The sequence below is a fragment of the Sinohyriopsis cumingii genome, chromosome 18 (assembly GCF_028554795.1).
Source record: "Sinohyriopsis cumingii isolate HCF-2022 chromosome 18, ASM2855479v2, whole genome shotgun sequence".
NCBI lineage: Eukaryota > Metazoa > Mollusca > Bivalvia > Unionida > Unionidae > Sinohyriopsis > Sinohyriopsis cumingii.
Window position 1 is genome coordinate 4,430,304 of NC_142978.1, and position 19,887 is coordinate 4,450,190.

The 19,887-nt window shown below is 34.3% G+C and overlaps 1 protein-coding gene across 10 annotated transcripts in view; it reads right to left on the reverse strand.

The window, feature by feature from the left end:
- Positions 1–19,887, reverse strand: part of LOC149775988 (uncharacterized) — a 336,196-nt gene that overhangs the window by 91,838 nt on the left and 224,471 nt on the right. For 9 of the 10 annotated variants that reach the window (XM_089941197.1, XM_089941195.1, XM_089941196.1 and 6 more), the window contains 9 exons: positions 18,502–18,711; positions 17,491–17,667; positions 16,956–17,132; positions 11,981–12,148; positions 11,401–11,565; positions 9,698–9,835; positions 7,795–7,920; positions 6,360–6,485; positions 5,871–5,885 (listed from right to left, as the gene is read on the reverse strand). In XM_089941197.1, the coding sequence (XP_089797323.1) occupies positions 5,871–5,885; positions 6,360–6,485; positions 7,795–7,920; positions 9,698–9,835; positions 11,401–11,565; positions 11,981–12,148; positions 16,956–17,132; positions 17,491–17,667; positions 18,502–18,711 (1,302 nt within the window). The remainder of the gene's footprint in view (positions 1–5,870; positions 5,886–6,359; positions 6,486–7,794; positions 7,921–9,697; positions 9,836–11,400; positions 11,566–11,980; positions 12,149–16,955; positions 17,133–17,490; positions 17,668–18,501; positions 18,712–19,887) is intronic. The other variant, XM_089941191.1, reaches the window with a different exon arrangement.

Here is a 19,887-nt window from a genome sequence, read left to right on the forward strand (position 1 = left end):
AAAACAGTGTTCCAGTGTTCTAACAAAATAAAATCACACACATCCGGATAATTTTGATTAATCAAATTCTCAGCTCTTTTTGTCATATGACTAGGCATTTCCTTCCATATAACACTAGAAGGCATGATGAACAGCACATTTCGTTAGTTTTTTTTATTACTATGGTCATGCTGTTTTTTATGGGGGGAGAAGAGTAAATTGTCATTAAAACCTAACCATCCAACCTTCTATCTGTTTATGTTTTTTTTTTTTGTTTTTTTTTCTGTTTTTTTTTTTGGGGGGGGGAAGGGGATATAATGACCCCATTTTGGCGAACTTGTTCAAGGCTCTTCAAAAACCTCCAGTCCAGACTCAATGTTTCAAAATGAGACTCCTGAGTTTTCTGTACAATGAACTCCCAGTCTAGCAGAAATCATTGCACATGATTTTGTAAACTTATTTTTTACAATTCTACTTTATTCATTTTCAAAGCTTGAGATTGTCTGCTTAGGAAGTTGTGTTTAATGAAACTGCCCTAGAAGAAAACAAATGATGCCATTTTTATTCATAGCACTGATTCAATTAACCAAGATGTCACATGATAAGTCTGCAGAATGTGTCTCAAATGTACAATAAGCAGCTAAATTTTACCCTTCACCATAGCCACATTCACCTTTATGTTCTATATACTGATATTCATAAACAAATCTGCATTAAATTATACATTAAAAGCACCAATGTAAACCAATTACCCCACCACCTTAATTGTTAATACTGTGCATGCATGCATGCATATATATATATATATATATATATATATATATATATATATATATATATATATATATATATATATATATATATATATATATATTTCTTGCATGGTCAAATAAGCTTTTGTTAGAAATATAAGGACCCTCTCTCTCTGATTTCTCTTGACTTCACATCAAATGCCGTGGATATTGTTAACTTGTGTTCTTCAAAACTGATAAACACCTTTTCAATTTGCTGAAAATAAAACTTAGACTCCAGCAGTGAAGCTGAGCTGTCCAATTTACCACCCACACTGCCTTGCCTGCTATCAGAGGGTAGATCCAATTTGTATTATCATTTAGTACATTTACAATACTAAGTCTTCAATTATAAAAATGTACTCAACTGCAAACAGTGTATACTACAATTTGTTCTACATAGCTTTAAAATGAGAAACTTGTGTTTGGAAACCAAAGTTAGGAGAACTGACACTGAAGGGAAATAACTCCTGTAGAGTGCTGGAAATTAATGCAATCAAGGCCTCATTTATATAAAGGTGCATGATATAGCTGGTTAAAATCATTCTTTAATAAAGTTACAGTTTAAAAACCAAGAATCATTGGCAATCAAGGTCCATAACTCTTCTGAATCATAATGTGGAACACTGGAAATTAACTCATTCAAGGACTCTACAATACAATGCTGCATACCAAATTTGGCTGAAAACCAACAAATATTGGTCAAGTTATGCTGTAGAAATAATAGACAGAGGGACTGACAATCAGGAGGCACAGCTCATGCAAATACTGTGACTGAATGTGGGGAATCAAAAGGTCTCATCATGATAAAGTCCCCTACCAAATTTAGTTGAAATCCTATAAAACTTTGAAAGGTTAAGCTGCAGAATCCAGTAAAGATGAAGGGCAATCAAGAGTACAACTCTGTATATATTGTTGTGGGATGGAAGAATCAAAATCTTTAAAGGTGTAACAAATATAAAGCTGCATACCAAATCTAATTGAAATCCAAAAAAATGCGGTATAGTTATGTTGCAAAATCTAAAGTCATGAAGAAAGATGCATTAAATGATGTAAAGCGCTCAAAATCATCTTATTCCGAGTCTCATCAATATAGAGCCAAATTTAGTTAAAGTCCAAGAATCCTTGACAACATTTCATCAATACAGAGCCAAATTTGGCTAAAGTCCAAGAATCCTTGACAATGTTTCATCATTATAGAGCCAAATTTGGTTAAAGTCCAAGAATCCTTGACAACGTTTAGCTGTGAAAATGAATGTTAAGTGGATAAACAATCAGGGACACAAACTCCTAGAAATGATAACAGAGAATATTGGAAAACAAACTCTTTTGAAGTATCATCAATATAATGATACATACCAAACCTGGCTGAAGTCCAACACTTCCTGGTCATCTTGTGGAAAGCAAAATGTTGACAAATGGAAGGATCAAACACATTGGTTATTACAGGGCTCCAATATCTTTGCTGGGACCTAACAAGTTGCTCTCCATAACTTTATTTTATTATTTTGTCATGACTGGACATGTTAGAAAACAACCATACAATCAAGAATGGCCTGCAAGCATGAGTTTAACTGATCACACCAGAGTTCAACAGCCTCTGGACGGACAGGTGGTCAACTTTGAGCGAGATTGCTAATAAAGCAGTAAGTTTCCAGAAAGAGCTGTTTGTCATCTGAGAAAATGGATCAATAAAAAAAAATGGCCATTGATATCAGAAGTTTTGTAAATCTTGGTAGACAGTAACTTGCTGACTTAAGTGTAGACTCAAATCAGCCATTACTTAATGCATCAGGTGACCATGATTTATCAGCACATAATACGACAGCAGATATCGATATCTGGTCTACTCTACTTATAGCAAGTGATACACATGAAAATGTGGCACACACTACATGAATATATCTGAGTTTTGAAGTAAGTGTATCTTCAACAGTGTAGATGGATTTGTACTTGTTAGATATAATGAAAACATGCATAAATAAGACAGGACAGATAACATACCCTATATACTCACTTGTAAGATATATCCAACTGCAAACAACTTAGACCCTGATCTGCTGCCACAAAATGTACTGGCAGATTAGGGTCAATAATGTTTGTCCATCTGCTTATTTCTAATAAACTGCATAGACCCAGAACTACCAGCACATTATGCAAAGGCAGACCTGTGTTTATGAAGTTTGCTGTTGGATCTGACTTATAAGTGAGTACATAAGGCAATCACTACATTTCCTTCAATGTTATAGGAACATACAAAACTATAGAGCAAATGATCCACGTATCTAGTTTTATATAGAAAAATGAAAATAAGGGACGTGCTTCTTTCTTAAAGGCTTAAAAATCGTGATATAAAGGGATCTGAATTTATACTAAACGCTTAAAAATCATGATATAAGGTAATTAAATTTGTAAATATTTTTCCTAATTTAGCATAATAATTCATTTCATTTCATACATAATCAATTTTTGTACTGCTGCTAAAAGTGGTACATTTTTCCATATTTACGCATTAGAAAGAGAGTCATATTGCTTCCAAAGAAGGATCACTGAACATTAGGATTTTAAATCTGTGGTATGCAGCAATCAAAATCCATGAAAGTTGGTACCCAATGATAAAATAGTGAATTGACTTTATTAAAATCCATAGCAAAGTTAAGTTAGCAGAATAAGTTTTAAATTTATTCAATCTATATATCAAACAAATTTCAGCAAAACAAATAAAAAATACCAAGTAGTTAAAATGTGATTTTAAAGGCCTGAACATAGCAACATTTTTTTAATGCAAAAATGAGAAATATGTCTTGGAGAAAAATGTATGGATGCATCTGCTAACTAAGCAAAGAGCAAAGCTGCATATCTGTACTGTTGCAATACCATAAAATATAACACAAATAAATAATAAAAAAACAACCATATGAATATTAAATCAATCTGAATATTGAGAGAACACTCCCTTCTTTTAAGCTACTATAATCTAAATTCTACATCTTAATCTACAGCTTTATATACAAGCTATGATGCCTGGATCAAAGTCAAATTCCTTATTCTGCTTATCATGTAGGTATAATGCACCACAGAGTCTGAAAATTATCTAGAAACCATAAACTGTTTGCAATGTAGAAATTATTCCTGACCCATTACAATATAACATGAAGCTCTGCCATGTCAAAAACTGGCAGGATTATAAGTAACCACACTCGATGAAAGTTTGATGTACACTGGTGGTGTGAAACAGCTCAAAACCAATCACGTGTTAAAGAACAAATTTTACAGATAACAATGACATGAAATGGGAACTGGAGTGCTAAAAATTTTTATATAATTTCTGATCTTTCCTATTTTAATTGTTTGGGTTCTGCTATAATACTTGACTAAACTGAACAAATCTGAATATTTTCAATTGATTACTTTTTTTTTCTTATACAAATAATGTTTTTCAAAACATAAAGGAATGTATTATTTTGTATTCTCCAATTATTCTGTACACCTTCAGTCCATATGAATCTTAACTAATTTTTAACCTTAAATATTTGTACAGAGATTTTCTTACAAAAACTTTGAGAAATTTTCATACATTTGAACAGGCTAAAACGACTAAATACTGTTCTCTTTACTTATCTAACACAAAATATATTAAACAGTGTATGAAAAATTTAAGACAATAGAAAGTTATGATTGAAACTTGAATGCGTTTAGCAATATTCTAATATAGTGTTTTCCTCAGCAGTAGTAATGTAAGCATTTTCTTCTTTTCATTTTGTCACAAAATGAATACACAATTTAATGGATTAAGTTTGCAAGTAAACTATTATTTTAGGAGTAAATTGTCTCGACTAGAAATGTATCTAAGAGCATGAATGCCCTGCCATCACCCTTCTGTACAATGATGACACTGAAAATGCATGAGAAAACATGCATAAATACAAAACTTAACCATTATTCAGGCATGAAATATAGATCATGTGGACCTAATTTTGGTAAGATTCTGTTGTATTCACCAAGATAAATCAACACACACAGGTGCAAGCCTCTGTGACCACTAATGCCTGAGACACTGACTTTTAATGCAAAACTTGACTTAAGTCATTGAAACATAATATGCAAGTCAGTAATCTACTTTGTTAAGACAGTGTTTATAACAAGAAAACTCTACATATTGCAAAACTGGCAAATAATGTCCACAAAACTTATGTCAATGCATGGTTTGATTTAAGTCACTGATGCATGAAATACAGATTAAAGAGGCCAAATTTTTGGTAGGATGTTAACTCACCAAGTCACATAGATAAATAAAATTAAAAGCCTCTGTGGCCAGTAATGCAAGAGATACTAACCTAAATGCTGAACTTAAACAAATATACATTGTAAACCTGCCTTGAGAATTTGTCCAGTGATCTGGAGATATTTAATCTAAATGCAGTTCCAAAGTCCTGTAAGTGTGAAATATACATCATAGCGATCTAGTCTTAAGATGATATATTGTATATACCAATATGATTCTAAGTATGCACCTACATCACTCTGATGGATAATGTCTGAGAAACTGACCCAAACCCCAAACCTAACCAAAGTCAATTATGGCAAAACAGGTTATAGAGAATTAAGTTTTGTGAAGTGATGTTTTATTCACAAATATTACATACATACTAATCTGCATGTTTCTCGGGCCAATAATGCCTGAGAAACTTAACCTATACACAAAAAATCACCAAAGTTACTGTAGCATGAATATTTGGACACAGTGACCTACTTTAAATTGATATATATGGTACTCACAAAAGAACATCTACTTACAAAACTGCATGTCTCTGGGAATTGCAATGCCTGAGAAACCCACCTAAATGCAGATCTTAATGAAAGTTTAATGTAAGAACATATCAACACGGGTAACACTAAACATTCCAGGGAGTGCATCAAAATGAAGAACCAATAACCAGGAACCTTTTAACAACAAAAGTGTTTTGTTTGAAGTCAGAAATATTTCTGCATGTCATAAATGGACTAATTTCTGATACAATTTTTTGTACCAATGTACAAAAAGCAGAGTGCAGGATTTGACTTTTATCCAGTGCTATCTCAATACCATTGTTGTTGTACCTTCTCTTGGTCATTCTACAAAAGCAATACATGTAACATGTCTATAAAATTATACTAGTGACAAAATATGAACAAATTTTAAATATTCTAAATATTTCTTAGAAATTTAAATGCTTCTGATTAATCTAAATTGCCAAATCTAAAACTTATCAATTTAATGCAGTTACTCATAATTTTGGGGATAAAAAAGAATGATTTTCATAAATTATTCAGCGTTCTCAATGGTGACTAAATTGAACTTCAAGATGTTACTATTTCTGAATGTTTTCAAAAATTAAGAATAGTTTATTCTTGCTAGGATACTCTATTACTCAACACAGCACAAGTCTCATATACAAATCAAATAAAGATGAGAATATTTTGTTGCAAACAAGAAGTTAAACTCTAAAGAAACACCACCCTAAAAAAAAAAACATAGAGAAAGAAATCCAAATGGCACAAACAATGATTTGAAAAAATTCTAAATTTTAGGAAGAGGAAATAACCTACCACCAGTTCATGTTCATCAGGCATCTCAGGTGACCGCTCTGTCAGCTCCGTGTTTAGTGATTCAATCTCCTTATCTTTCTCTTCCAGCATTGCTTGAACAGTGTCAAAGTCCTCCTGGAGTTTGTTCTAAAACAGAAGGCATGGTACAGATAAATGTGTTCATCTTTTTCCTTAACATAAATAACTAAAAATTATAAACTAGGATTCAATGGAATAATTTATGGAGATCATGGCTGGTTAGTTTTAGCAGAACTTTTAACGCATTAATTAATCTACAATACTGAAACAACGGGAGCAAAGTAATTTATGGAGAAATGCGTGCGAACAATTCAACTTCACTGCTGATTCCTACTATGCTGGAAAGGTAGTCTTTTCCCCACCACAATAATCTTAACATCAAACTTGACAGGAAGTATAATGAAAAGGCTGATTTAAAAGTGTAAAATTGTCTCTTCCACATCCTGGCAGGACAGACAAATATAAGCCTTCAGATGATCAATTTACTATTTAAAAGTGTGTATGTGATTTAGATTTTTAACGTAGCTTTAAAAACATTTCAGTTATATCGCTATGATGTCTGCAGTATGACAGTTTATAGTGATGTCTAGCACTGGGGCATCACGCCGCAGACATGTAGCATGATGTCCCACCCAGTCACATTATCCTGACACCAGGCTGACCAGTCCTAACACTAACCTCTTAATTCTGAGCGCCAAGCAAGGCAGCTGTTGGTACCATTTTAGTAAGTCTTTGGTATGACTTGGCTGGGGTTCAAACCTGCGATCTTCCGATTCCGAGGAGGATGCTCTAACCTCTAAGCCACCGAAGCGGTCCTATTTAAAAGTTGCATGGCAATAATGTTCAACAAATTAAGTTATTCTAAAAGAACTTGTGCTCCCCTAGACTACTAGACCAATAATCCATGAAATGCATATAACAGATTTAATATAGCTGATGCAAAAGATATGTTAACAATGTAAGAAGATCATCTCAGAAATTTTAAAATTCAATATAAATTTACTTGTTTATAACTTAGACATACATGGGTACAACAATTACGATTTACTTCAGAATAATGATTGTTAACCCTCTACATGTGCTCATTATGTACATTGTATTAGAATGATCATGGTCATATTTAATCTAATCAATTAGTCTGTCAAAGCTGCCAAGCAACAGACGGAACACAATCAGGGCTGTTCCATTTAAACATACATGGTACGTTGTACCTGGGAAGGCAATTTTTTAAACTATATGTCAGGGTACTTTGATTTCAAAGAGTTTACATTAAAATGATAAGAAAATTGTAAATTTTATCTATGGACGAGTACCCCACATTAAAAGTGCATTCCCTGGGTCCCAGGTATGTTTCATTGAAACAGCCCTCATTGAAAATAATCTCTGATGGTATAGTATAAATTATTTCTATATGAACCTGGAAGTCAGTGAGATTGTCAACTTCTGATTGGAGACTCTCCAACTGTTCCACCAGCTGTGTGATCATTAGCTCCTTCTCCTGGATCATGTCACGGTAGAAGCTTGGATCCTCCAGAGATGATGCCTAATTTTAATGAATGAAAGTGATGAGATTGTTGGAACTTCCTCTAAAACTGTTGATAACCAAACTATTATGCCTATCATTTCCATATTTGAATGAATGGATACATATACAGTAAAACCTGTCCTAACAGTCACTTAAACTCAGCAGTCACCTGTTCACAATGACCATTATAATCCCACCCCCCAAAAATTTTCCAGTATAAATGCCCTGTATCTAATGGACACATGCCTTCTGTGGTCAGCAGCAAAGTCTTTGTTTCCTAACCAAAGTGGTCAATGAAGCATATCTATAGTGACCTCTCTAACTATGCAAATTGAGTTTTTGCTTACTGAAGACGATAAAAGAATATCATGTGAACCAATGTGAAAACTTTTCTTATTCCTTGTGTTCGTAACTCCAATCATGTTGACAGTGTAGCCCAAAGATGTAATTATGTCAAACTCAAAAGCATGGCAGTTTTTATCATTAGAGTAGAGGGTCAAAGCAATTTGTTTGTTGGACTTTATGTGTGTGTGTGTGTGTGATTTGGATTTTTAACGTAGCTTTAACAATTTTTCAGTCATATCGCTATGATGTCTGCAGTATGGTAGTTTACTGTGATGTCTAGCACTGGGGCATTATGCCGCAGACATGTAGCATGATGTCCCATCCAGTCACATTATCCTGACACCAGGCCAGGTCCTAACACTAATCTCTTAATGCTGAGTGCCAAGTGAGACAGCTGTTAGTACCATTTTTGCAAGTCTTTGGTATGACTCAGCTGGGAATTGAACCCACGACCTCCCGCATCCGAAGCAGATGCTCTAACCACTAGGCCACCGGAGTGGCTTGGACTTTGTGAAAAGTAGTCACACTATTGCAGCAGAAATGTGCAAGTGTGATAGGTATAATTCAATATCTTCATCTACCTGCCAGTAAATTAAAGCTATCTCTAAAGAAAAAGTTCGTCTTTCAGAAGATATAAGAGTTACATCCCTTTACATTATTAACAGGGCTCACTGAATGTTTAATATTTGTCTAAAGTCAGGCAAAGTTTTGGTTTATGGGTCTAACAAAATGGCCATATACAGCTTCTTTGGATCTCGTATTCATCAAAGGCTTCTCATATTTGTCTACTGTCTTTCAATCTCAGCAAGCTGAGCAACTGGCTTATTATTTTTAAAGCATTTAACTGTTCTTAAGTGAAACTTTTACAAGCTGTCTGGCAAAAGATTAAGTCCTGTTTTGCAGTTGTATGTATGCTGTAATTCACTAGTGATATTGTTTTGTACAAGATAAACTAAGAAAATTCAAATATTTTAAGCCAGTGATGATTTAATTTATAGGATTGACTAAAGTTAGCAGGTTATAGTAATCTTGTAAATTTTAGGGAGAACAACATATATCTTATAATTTTGTTGAACAGTGAACATAAAACAATATTGATAATGTTATAATAATCATAATAATAATAATGGCAATAAATAATGGTAATAACAATATACAGTAGAACTTTAAAAACTGCTTCTTGTGTTAAAAAATATGGTCCCAATGCTTCTATAATCAATAAATGTGTGCATTGAGAATATGGTCTCTCAAGACAGGTGTTCTCACATAGCAGTGGTCTTTCAAGACAGGTTTTACTACACACACAGACACAGACACACACACATACATACTCACTCACTATCCTGCCTTTGATATAATTACATAAAATAAATTAGTTCAAGTTGAATCTAATATAAATTAAAAGTTCTGCATATAAATTTATAATGTGTTTAGTGGGAATTCCTCTTACCTCTTTGGTTTTAATTGAGACTATTTCTTCCTCTTTCTCTTGAAGAGCTTTCTTAAGGGACTTAACTTCAGCCTCCAAGTTAATCATCCTATCCAATTTATGAGCAACAGATTCTTCAAGCTCTTGTTGTATGCTGGCCTGTAAAAAGTTTACATTCCATTTATCAATATATCAGTGGAAGAAAATTCCATTTAGGAAGTACACCTGCCTTTATGTATCTTTATGTATCTTTATGTATCTTATTCAGACCCATATTTCCATATTTACTCTCTCCCTCTTTGTCCATCTCAATGAACAGACCTTAAAATGGTTTATGGCTGTTGACCCTATAGTATAAATTTATCAATGAAAAGGTGTGACCAAGAATGCATAAACATGAGTCATAGACAAAAAAAAGTAGGCTTCAAGTATTTTTATCTTTAGTTTTCCATAGGAATCCTGCAATTATCAGGGATCCACATAAATCACACAAATTTTCAGCATGAACTTACAGGACCGGTTGCTATTCAATATTCTGTGTCACCCATATGGTATCATATACCTGTTAGACTCAACAACAAAAACAGTATACATTATTAAGAAAAACTTGATTAAATATATAATAAAATTGTACAAGTAGCAATGTTTTTTTACTCTCATCATAATCGTGTCAGAAAACAATAAAGAAATCAGGCAATGATGAGGGCTGATTGCAACATGAAATGAAGTGACAATCAAATTTGGGTACAGAATGCAACATTAACAACACAAAAAAATTCATATCTGAATGATAAATAAACAAGAAACAAACTTCTCACAAGTAAACTCAAAATCATTAAAATCTCTTGTTTAATGATGTTATTCTCTTAAGTCTGTTTGTGTGTTCTATCGTTTTTCTATAATATCCCCTATCCAGCAATGTTTAGTATCAATTCTTTGCAAGAAATATATTAACAAAAATTAAAGTCTCTTCTTTTTCATATGAAAACTGTCTTTAATGTGACAAAACACACAATCTCAAGCATTAAATGTACAATCTATATTTGTAAAAAGTCAATGTCTTAACTTATGTAAATTTCAAAAAAAAATTTATCAGTGTAGTAATAAAGCCACTAATCACACTGACATAGAATGGAGAGAAGAAATCCATGAAAATCAAAGGTTCTGCATTGAAAAAATATATTAATAAAAAGAAAATCTGACTTTTTAAAAACAGATATAAGAAAATATTTCAATGTTAAACTGGAAACATTTTGTATCATTTCTACTTCAGTACAATAATGTAGACATCCTCTCAGTCTCTCTCTCGCTCTGTCTGTCTGTCCGTCTCTCTCTCTCTATATATATATGTGTGTGTGTAATAAACTTATTACGAACAGTGCAAAGCCAGTATCTAACTAGCCCAAGCCTTTTGACTCTTAATGAGTCTTTTTCGAAGGAAAATACAAAACATAGACAAGACAAACAACAAACAAATAAAACAGAAAAACCGTAAATATGTAAAGTTTTGCAAAGGCTCATTTCTACCTTGATTTTAAAAGTAAAGAAAGGTGGCCCTAATTGGTGGTCACCAGACAGAGCTCAAGGGCCTGATGAACAGGGCAGGGTAAGACTCAAACCCAAGACCTTCCAAGTTCACACTACATACAAATACACCACACTGTCAGTAATTTAAAATATGTACAGAAAAAAGTATGTCATCATACAATCTCAATCATAATAACCTTTTCTGAGAAGGAATCTCTAGGTCCCAGGATGCTCTGGTCAGGGGTCAGGGAAGTGTCCACAGCAACTGTCTCTGAGGAATGGGATAGCTGAAGCTGCTGTAATTCTGTTAACTGTTTTTCACTCTGATATAGCTGCTTCTTGACCGATTCCAACTCCTTGTACTAAAAACAGGAAAAAAGAATCAATCTATATGTGTTTGTAGCTATAAAATAAACTTTATATATGGCTGGATTTATTTTTGTATCAATATGTATGTACATGTATGAATATGCCTACACTATTACAGTTCAAGCCCCATGAAATCCATTACACTAAAATTATTTATTGCAATCAAAGAACAATCACTTGATTTTCCCAAGGAAGGCAGGTAATTTGTTTCAGTTGTTACTACTCGTTAACGAGCAAAGTAATACTGACACATTCAATAGTTCCCAGTATAAATTCTGCTGTACTAAAATGCCTCCATTATAAAAGGGGCAGTAGTAATCTGAGGGGGAACACAAAGAAGTTTCACGGTTATCTTATGGCTGAATCCAATGTACAAAGTAAACAAAGCAAATCTTAGAATATACACACCAAGTTGGAAACACCCTTCTCTGTTTGGAGCTCTTGTATATCAGCCTGGGCTTGTCGTAACTCCTCCATCAAGTGGTCAATTTCCTGGTTCTTCTCTTCGAGAAGACTCTGACTGAGGCCTGATATGTTGCTAACTGTAGTTCGAGCCTGTAGAGTATGCACCCGCTCCTGAAGAAGTAAAGCAATTACATAGTCTTATTGAAGCCATTTAAACAATTCTCATTAAAAAGTTAGGTTGTAAGACTGAAGATTCTTTATTTTCATGGATATTCAATTTATAGTTTTGCAAAATGAAATTATTTTTTCTTTGATATTTAAATGTTGTATGTAGCTGAGATGAAAATGGGCTCTACTTTCTTTGAAGGTGGATCATTATGTGCTGCAGCTGTAAATTTGTGGTTTGTAGCAAACATTAAATCTACAAATCTTCAGAGATGCTGCCAGGTTTTTATGTAAATGTGTGGTGGGGAGATCCCCCTTAACAAAAAATAAAGGGACAGCAGACATAATGGGGAGGGGGAGAGAAAATGTCCATGGTTCAAAATTCATCAGAAGCTTAAATATCCCTCTCTTTTTCTTCCTGCTCTACAGAAATCAAAATCTTCAAAGGATGTCTCCTCTAGCTGTGTAAGAATTAATCTGTTGATTGTTTCTGAACTTCTTTTTTATCTCTGTACAAAGATTGTTCTGTGCCGAGAACCCCGTTTAACAGTGAAAAGCTAGACTGAAAAGGTTGTGAACTGTTCTTGATGGTTATTATGTACAATTTTCCAAAGATGACACTATCTATCTATTGGATATCATTACTCAAAAAAATGATTTTTTTCACTAACACGAGTTTTGCCCAAGATTCACTTTCTTGAATTAGTGCTTTGCTGACTATTATGTCTCATTTTGTATATGTTCCATAATGAAGACTTGGGGTTTCATGTCCATCAATGCCATAGTCTGCTTGTTCAGAAAGAGGAATTTTTATGAAATAAATAAGCTTACTTTGGAATTTTGCTTTTTATTTTCTTATGTATTCAATTTATCTTAATCATTAGAGTGCTGCATTGTTTTGCAGCACAAGATCCCTCAATCTGTATTTTGATTAGGCTTAGTATTCTGCCTTTTCCACAAGTAATTTTGAAATGCCAATGAATAGGGGGTTGACTGGCATGGTCTCTGTTTTTGTCCATTCCACCAAGACCATAGAGAGTGATCATGAGCTCTGGGGTAAAAAAACACCTGGTCCTCTCCTAGTTCTTGTCAAACAAAATTTTTCTTTTATAAAATTAAAAAGCATCATTTGGCCATACCCAGGCCCTGAGAATATATCCCTGGTTGCCCCCCCTCTTGTCGGCCCTGCATCCAACATGTACATTAGACTTGTATTAAACATCATTTTGGGGTTCCAGATCTCTCACTGATATTTTCAGTAACACTTTCCCTGCTCCAACTATCTCATGCTTAACACTTTTTAAATTGTTGTCATCATCACTATTATAAGCCAGTATTTGCTCATCAGATGAAGATTAGCCATGTTGGAAATCAGCCATTTGGTTTTATTAAGCAGCCCACATTGTAAATGATCATTTGTAAACTGCCTTAATAAATGAGAGGTTTAAACTATGACCGAGTTTTGGGCTTCACACATCTGTCGAGTTCTTCTCGTTGATGATGAGGCCTACAACCAGATGTTGTTGTGGGGTTTAACGCCATTTTTCAGCACACGATAGGCTATATATGGTGGCCAGTATTAATGGTGGAAGATAACCCAGGGAAAACCCCGGAAAGAACCACCAACCCACGAGAAGCTTCTGGCAAGCTTTCTCACATACCCACATCGGCTGAATTCGAGACGCGAACCGATGCTGACAGAGGTGAGATGGCAGTGATCCATAACGGAGAGTGCTTTAGACCGCTCGGGGGCCCCTACAACCAGACATAACTGTCAAGATCATAACATGATCAGCATAGGCTAAATAAAGATTTTGTGGATTAACACACAGAAATTAACCTTGAAAAAACAGGGCACCAAACAAGGACCGAAAAATCATGTGACAATACATTTATCGCTTCCTTTAAGAAAAAGGCAGTTTGTCCACTCTGCAAAAGTTTTGTCTGCATAATTAAATCATATACAGTTAGCAACATCCAAATTAATTATTACCAAACATTAATAAGTCATCAGGTAAACAGAGATGTATTATTTTAGAAGAAAGTTGGTTATTCTAATTGACGACATCGGGTGGGGTGGGGAGGATGTTGTTGTGGGGTTTAACGCCATTTTTCAGCACACGATAGGCTATGCATGGCGGCCAGTGTTAATGGTGGAGGAAGAACCTGGGAAAACCCAGGAAGAACCACCGACCCACGAGAAGCTACTGGCAAGCTTTCTCACATACCCACATTGACCGAATCCTAGACTCGAACCCACGCAGACAGAGGTGAGATGGCAGTGATCAGTAACGCAGAGCGCTTTAGACCACTCGGCCACTCGGGGCCCCCGGGGTGGGGAGGAGGGACTTGCCAAATAATTTTATGTAGAAAAGACTCGAATAAAACAATTTTATACTGAAAAGACTTGAATAAACAACGTCATAACCGATAAGGGTATTATTCAGCAGCAGCAGGAAAATGGAGCAAATAGCAAGAGAATTATGTAAGTACCAAAATTTGAATGATGTTTTTGAATGGTTTTGCAATGAACATGACAACAATACCCTCTCGCACATCACGCTTACGTCAAGAATAAGAACTATCCATGTATATTCACTTGAAGTCTATTCATAAGACAAGAAGAACCTTTTAATAATTAAACAAAGATATTAAATGAAGATATCAAACCGGTCAACTTGTACGGGTTACCTGTAATTTGTACATTTTTTAAAAATTTTTGTCAGTGTACAGACTTACAACTGTTTGTCTAATAAAAATTCTAGTTTGTTTTCTTTAATTACAATTTTTTTTAATCCCGGAGTCTGGATGTAATTTTCTTTTAAATCAAGTATGAATCCAGAATCATTTTTAGCTATGTGCAAGCAATGGCAGGATAATCTTTGGAAAGCGATGGAAGCAGTGAATGCCAAAATCAGGTTAAGTTCAAGTATCCTTCTTTAACGAAATTAATAAAAATATATTAATATTGAAGAAAGTGCTTAGATAGTTTAGTTCAAGATTCATATGATCCTATTAACTGAGTTTGGTATTCCTGGCTTCCATGGCATTCCAGCCAACTCAAATGTAGATCAATGGAACTTGAAAACATGTCCATTTGCTTGTGTGGGAATTTGAATTTATTATGAAAAAGACATCAGTGTAAGTTAAGACTGACTAAAACATTATAACTTTAATTTTTATAAAAGCGCTGATATGAGATACCAAGTGTGTGTGATATTCCTGAAAATATAACTTTATCGTTCTGATGTTAATCAACACTGGAACATGCTACAAACACTATTATTGGGCAGTAAGACCTCGATGCTCCAAAAATAAATATCAGGTTGAGGACTTACATTGTAGGGCTAAGGGTTTATAGGGAAAAACATAAATATATAATAATGAGACCATGATAAATCCCAAAAAGTTAATACCACACCTTGAAAATTTGTTTATCAAAATACCGTGTACATATCTTTTTTTAACTAGAAGCAACACTTTCGTTTTTAAGTTGCTTGACCCCTGGATCATGAAGCACTTAAAGATGAGTTTGAGGATTACTGCATGCTGCCTGATGAGCGTGTGCCTGTATTAACAGACGATCGCTAGAAATGGAGCTTTTATAACTACTGGCCGGATATTATCAGCCAGACAATTAGTACTGGTGGCATCCAGTTCCTAAATCTGAAATCAGTTATTCAGTGACTACTTACCTTGCCCCACAACAATGCAGACTGTGAGAGATCTTTTTCTATGATGAAAAACATACAGATTGTAGGAAGTCCCTGAATGCAGACACACTAACATCAATTTTACAGTGGAAAATAAACACTGACACTTGCTGCATAGACTTTAAATGCTTGATTACATTTGAAAAGTCCAAAGGGCGCATGTAATAATTTTGCATATAATAACGTGTGTGTGTTACAACACAAACAAAATCAAAAGAACAAAATAAAATAAAGTGCCAGAGATGTAAATAATTACATAAATATGTGTAAAATTAGTTTGTTCATGGCATTTGTTGTTTCAAAACTGCTGATCTTATATATCAATACATTTTTTCACGCAAGCTTTTTTTTGGTCTTTGTACTGTTTTTATTGGTCTGGCATACAGGTTTTCATCTCAAGGGGTTGACAGATATGAGATATTAAATGCTTTGAAGTATGTAGCTTTCTTAAAATGTACATTACATATACTTCTCACAAAAAATTTATTTCCCCTCTGGAAAGGCCACCTGTCTTATAAGGCCACTTTCCTGGTGCAGAATGGGTGGCCACATAAGAAGTGGGTCACTGTACTACATCTGCTATAACCCAACGGTCAAGCACTCAATTTTATATACTATTTATGCAAAACATGTTTCCATGGTAGCAACAAATTAAATGCATACAATATTAGACGTGAAATGGCAACTCAATGCAATCTGGTTCAGTCTGGAAGAAATTTCTTGAGCTGTTTTAGAGTTATAAACAAGAAATGAAAATATCTGCAGACAAACATATGGACACAGAGATAGTTGCTTATCCCCCTCCAACTATATTACATACAGGAATGATAATAAAGATCTGATTACTCAATTTACTTGTGAATAATTTGTACTTGTCTGCGAACAGTCTGCACTGAGATCTGCTGTTGCATAATGACATAGTTACTCAGTATCTAACCTATTTATTCTACTTCTTGTTTCGAGCAAACAAAGGTAGATTCACCAACATATTACAAATGAAACACTTAAGATCTTATCACTGATGGTACCATCACCAACCAGGAGCTTGAAGCTATTTCCTATGTCTTGTCAATGCTTCTTAAAAAAGGACATTTACACACCTTGAGCTCGACATTCTGCTGCTCAAGTCGGTGTATTGTTTCCTGCTTTTCATTCCTTTCTTCCACAGTTTCATGGCTGGACATGCTGTCGGTTCGAGACCACAACTGTTGCAGCTGTTGGTCTCGGTTTGCTACTGTCTCCTCCAATTCCTCTATTTTTTGCTTCAGTGTGGAGATCTAAAGAGTGCACATAATAACATTACTTTTATTTACAAAGAGCAAGTTGTGATTGATTTAAATGCAAAAACAACCTTGTAAATTTCATCAAAATCTGCACACACAAAATGGTGACAAACCAAAATTAGGATGTCAAAATAATTTGTATTATATTTATTCACCCTTTTTACAAAATTCCAATATATTCTTTAAAACTAGAACTTTAATAACTTTATTAATCAACCACTGACAATGCTAGCAGGATGTGACAAAAAAAAAATTCTTCTGAATTTTAAAATTGGTTTAATTAATTTCAATCTTTATTATGAAAAATTGTAAATATTATTTAAAATTTTCTGAAATGACTATTGGATCGGACCTCATTATCCAGCTCTTCAGTTTTCTCTCGTTCTGCCTGAAGGCGTCGCCCAGCCTCAGAGGGGTCACTAAATTTGGTGAGGTGACGCATGTCATCAAGCTGGTTCCGGAGTGCAGAGATTTGAATTAGTTGTTCTTCAACCTGAGCTTGAAGGGCATCACGTTCCTGTATTAGTTCCTTTTGAAAGAAAACATCTCATATTTTAAATAGATATACACTGTCAATCATAAAAATTCAAGTATGAAATTCTTGTAAATTTCATAAAAACACTAAATACACAACAATATACAATTTATGTTTAATGACAATAAAAACAAACAATCTGTTGTGGCAATGAAAGAACTGTTAGTTTTAAGTTACATATACAGTAATAAATTGTAAAATAAGTTGAAATTTTTATGACATTAACATTTACAGTCGATCTTTATTAACTGGATAGTTATCACTGGCATTTAAACAACTTATCTCCCAGTTATAGAATGTGGCATTTTCTATTTCACAGACAATAATGGAAATCTGATTCCAAAAAAGCATTAAAAAAATTACCGAATTACTGACAAACTGTTGCATTCTTGGCATACTGGCACTGTTCAACCAAAGAAATGAACCAACACATGCATGAAGATGACTAGACAATGTACACAATTGAAATGTAGAAGTGACTTCAAGTTACTCCTCCAATTAAAAGATCACAACACTATTCTGTCACAGTAGAAGATTTAATGAACTATACAGATGGTAAGCTATTATAACAAAAACAATACTGTTAAATTTTAACAAAAAGCAACATTGTTAAAACTGCCGATACAAGCCAGTATTTTAATTTTAGGTTTTACTTTGTCTAAGGTTTAAGAGTGAATTTTAGTCTGCTTCCCATTTTTTAATTCTCTACATTCTCAATGCAATTCTAATGACATAGTATGAAAACCAAACGAGATCCAAACTGTCCTTATATATGTATCTATGTATGTATGTATGTATGTATGTATGTATGTACACACACACACATACCTCCTTGTCCTTATCATCTGCATCACGCAGTTCCTTATCAACAGTCATCTGCCCCTTGAGTGGTGGTCGGTGCTGAACTACACCCTCTGCAAGGTCGGTATAACTTCCTGACTTCAGGCGCAGTGATTGTTCCTCTAATTTCAAGCTGTCAGTCAACAACTCGCCTGATAATGGTCTCCTGGACAGTTCTCCATCCAGTTTGGCAATTTTCTGAAAAAGCAAGTTACAATATTTCCATACCTGTGGTGAGTTAACTCCCTTCCCAGCACATCTGCTACAAAATGTGGTAATGCAATGATTGTAGCTTTTCAAAATACTTTTGGAAATTGTTCATTTGCCTTTTTTGAGCTTTTATAATCATTCATACTGATTAAATAATTAAAAGATAAACTAAGGATTTAAACATTAAAGCTGGTTTAAATCCAGAAAGTAAAGCATAACAAATATTACATGTCTAGAACCATGAGCAGTGAAATTATGGCTATTTAATCAGTGGCATGTATATCAAAACGAGTGGGGAATAGTCTGGGTGAAATGATGAACCAACAAGAGATAATTCAAGCAAAGCCATTTAAACTTATTTACACCACCATTAATACTGGCCACCATGTATAGCCTATCGTGTGCTGAAAAATGGTGTTAAACCCTACAACAACAACAACTTATTTACATTTGATTGAAAGCACATGCACAATTGTGCGCACGCCACTATAATTAAACTCAGCAACAACAAAGCACTGTTTTGCTTTAAGTACCATTGCGACTGACCAAAACATTATCTTTTTTAACTTCTCTATCTCTCTCTCTTACTCTTTTGCTTGTTTTGTTTGCCAGTTTTACTATAACAGTGCGAATTGTCTTAGCTTCATAATGATTTATCCCAAGTATGAATAAAATCCAACAACTGTTTCAAAAGTGAATGAAAGACTTTGAAGCAAAACCATAACAAACTGTTGCCACTGTTGCTACCAAAGCCACTGTGTCCCACTAGTGAAGATTGACAAAAAGCTCACAACACTTTCAAATGCAGCAATTAATATGCATATTGTCCGATAATAACTACAAGAATTTGTACTAAGTTACAATACACTGAAAATTGCAGGAAGAGCTGCATTCACAAACCTCTGTCATCCAACTGCAAGTAAAAAACAGGCAATAACTCTTGCCAGAATCATAGAAGAAAAAGATTACTCAATATGCGCATCTATTGGTGATGATCATAGTATTAACAAGTTTCAAAGTGATCCAGGAAACACTTTAAGGATGCCTGCATTCACAAGATTCTTCCCGCAATGCATTACACTGTTAACGAAAAAGAGAAATAACTCCAACAAAAAGAGTATAGTGATTTGTCTACATCCACAACTTCAGTTGATGACAAGTTCA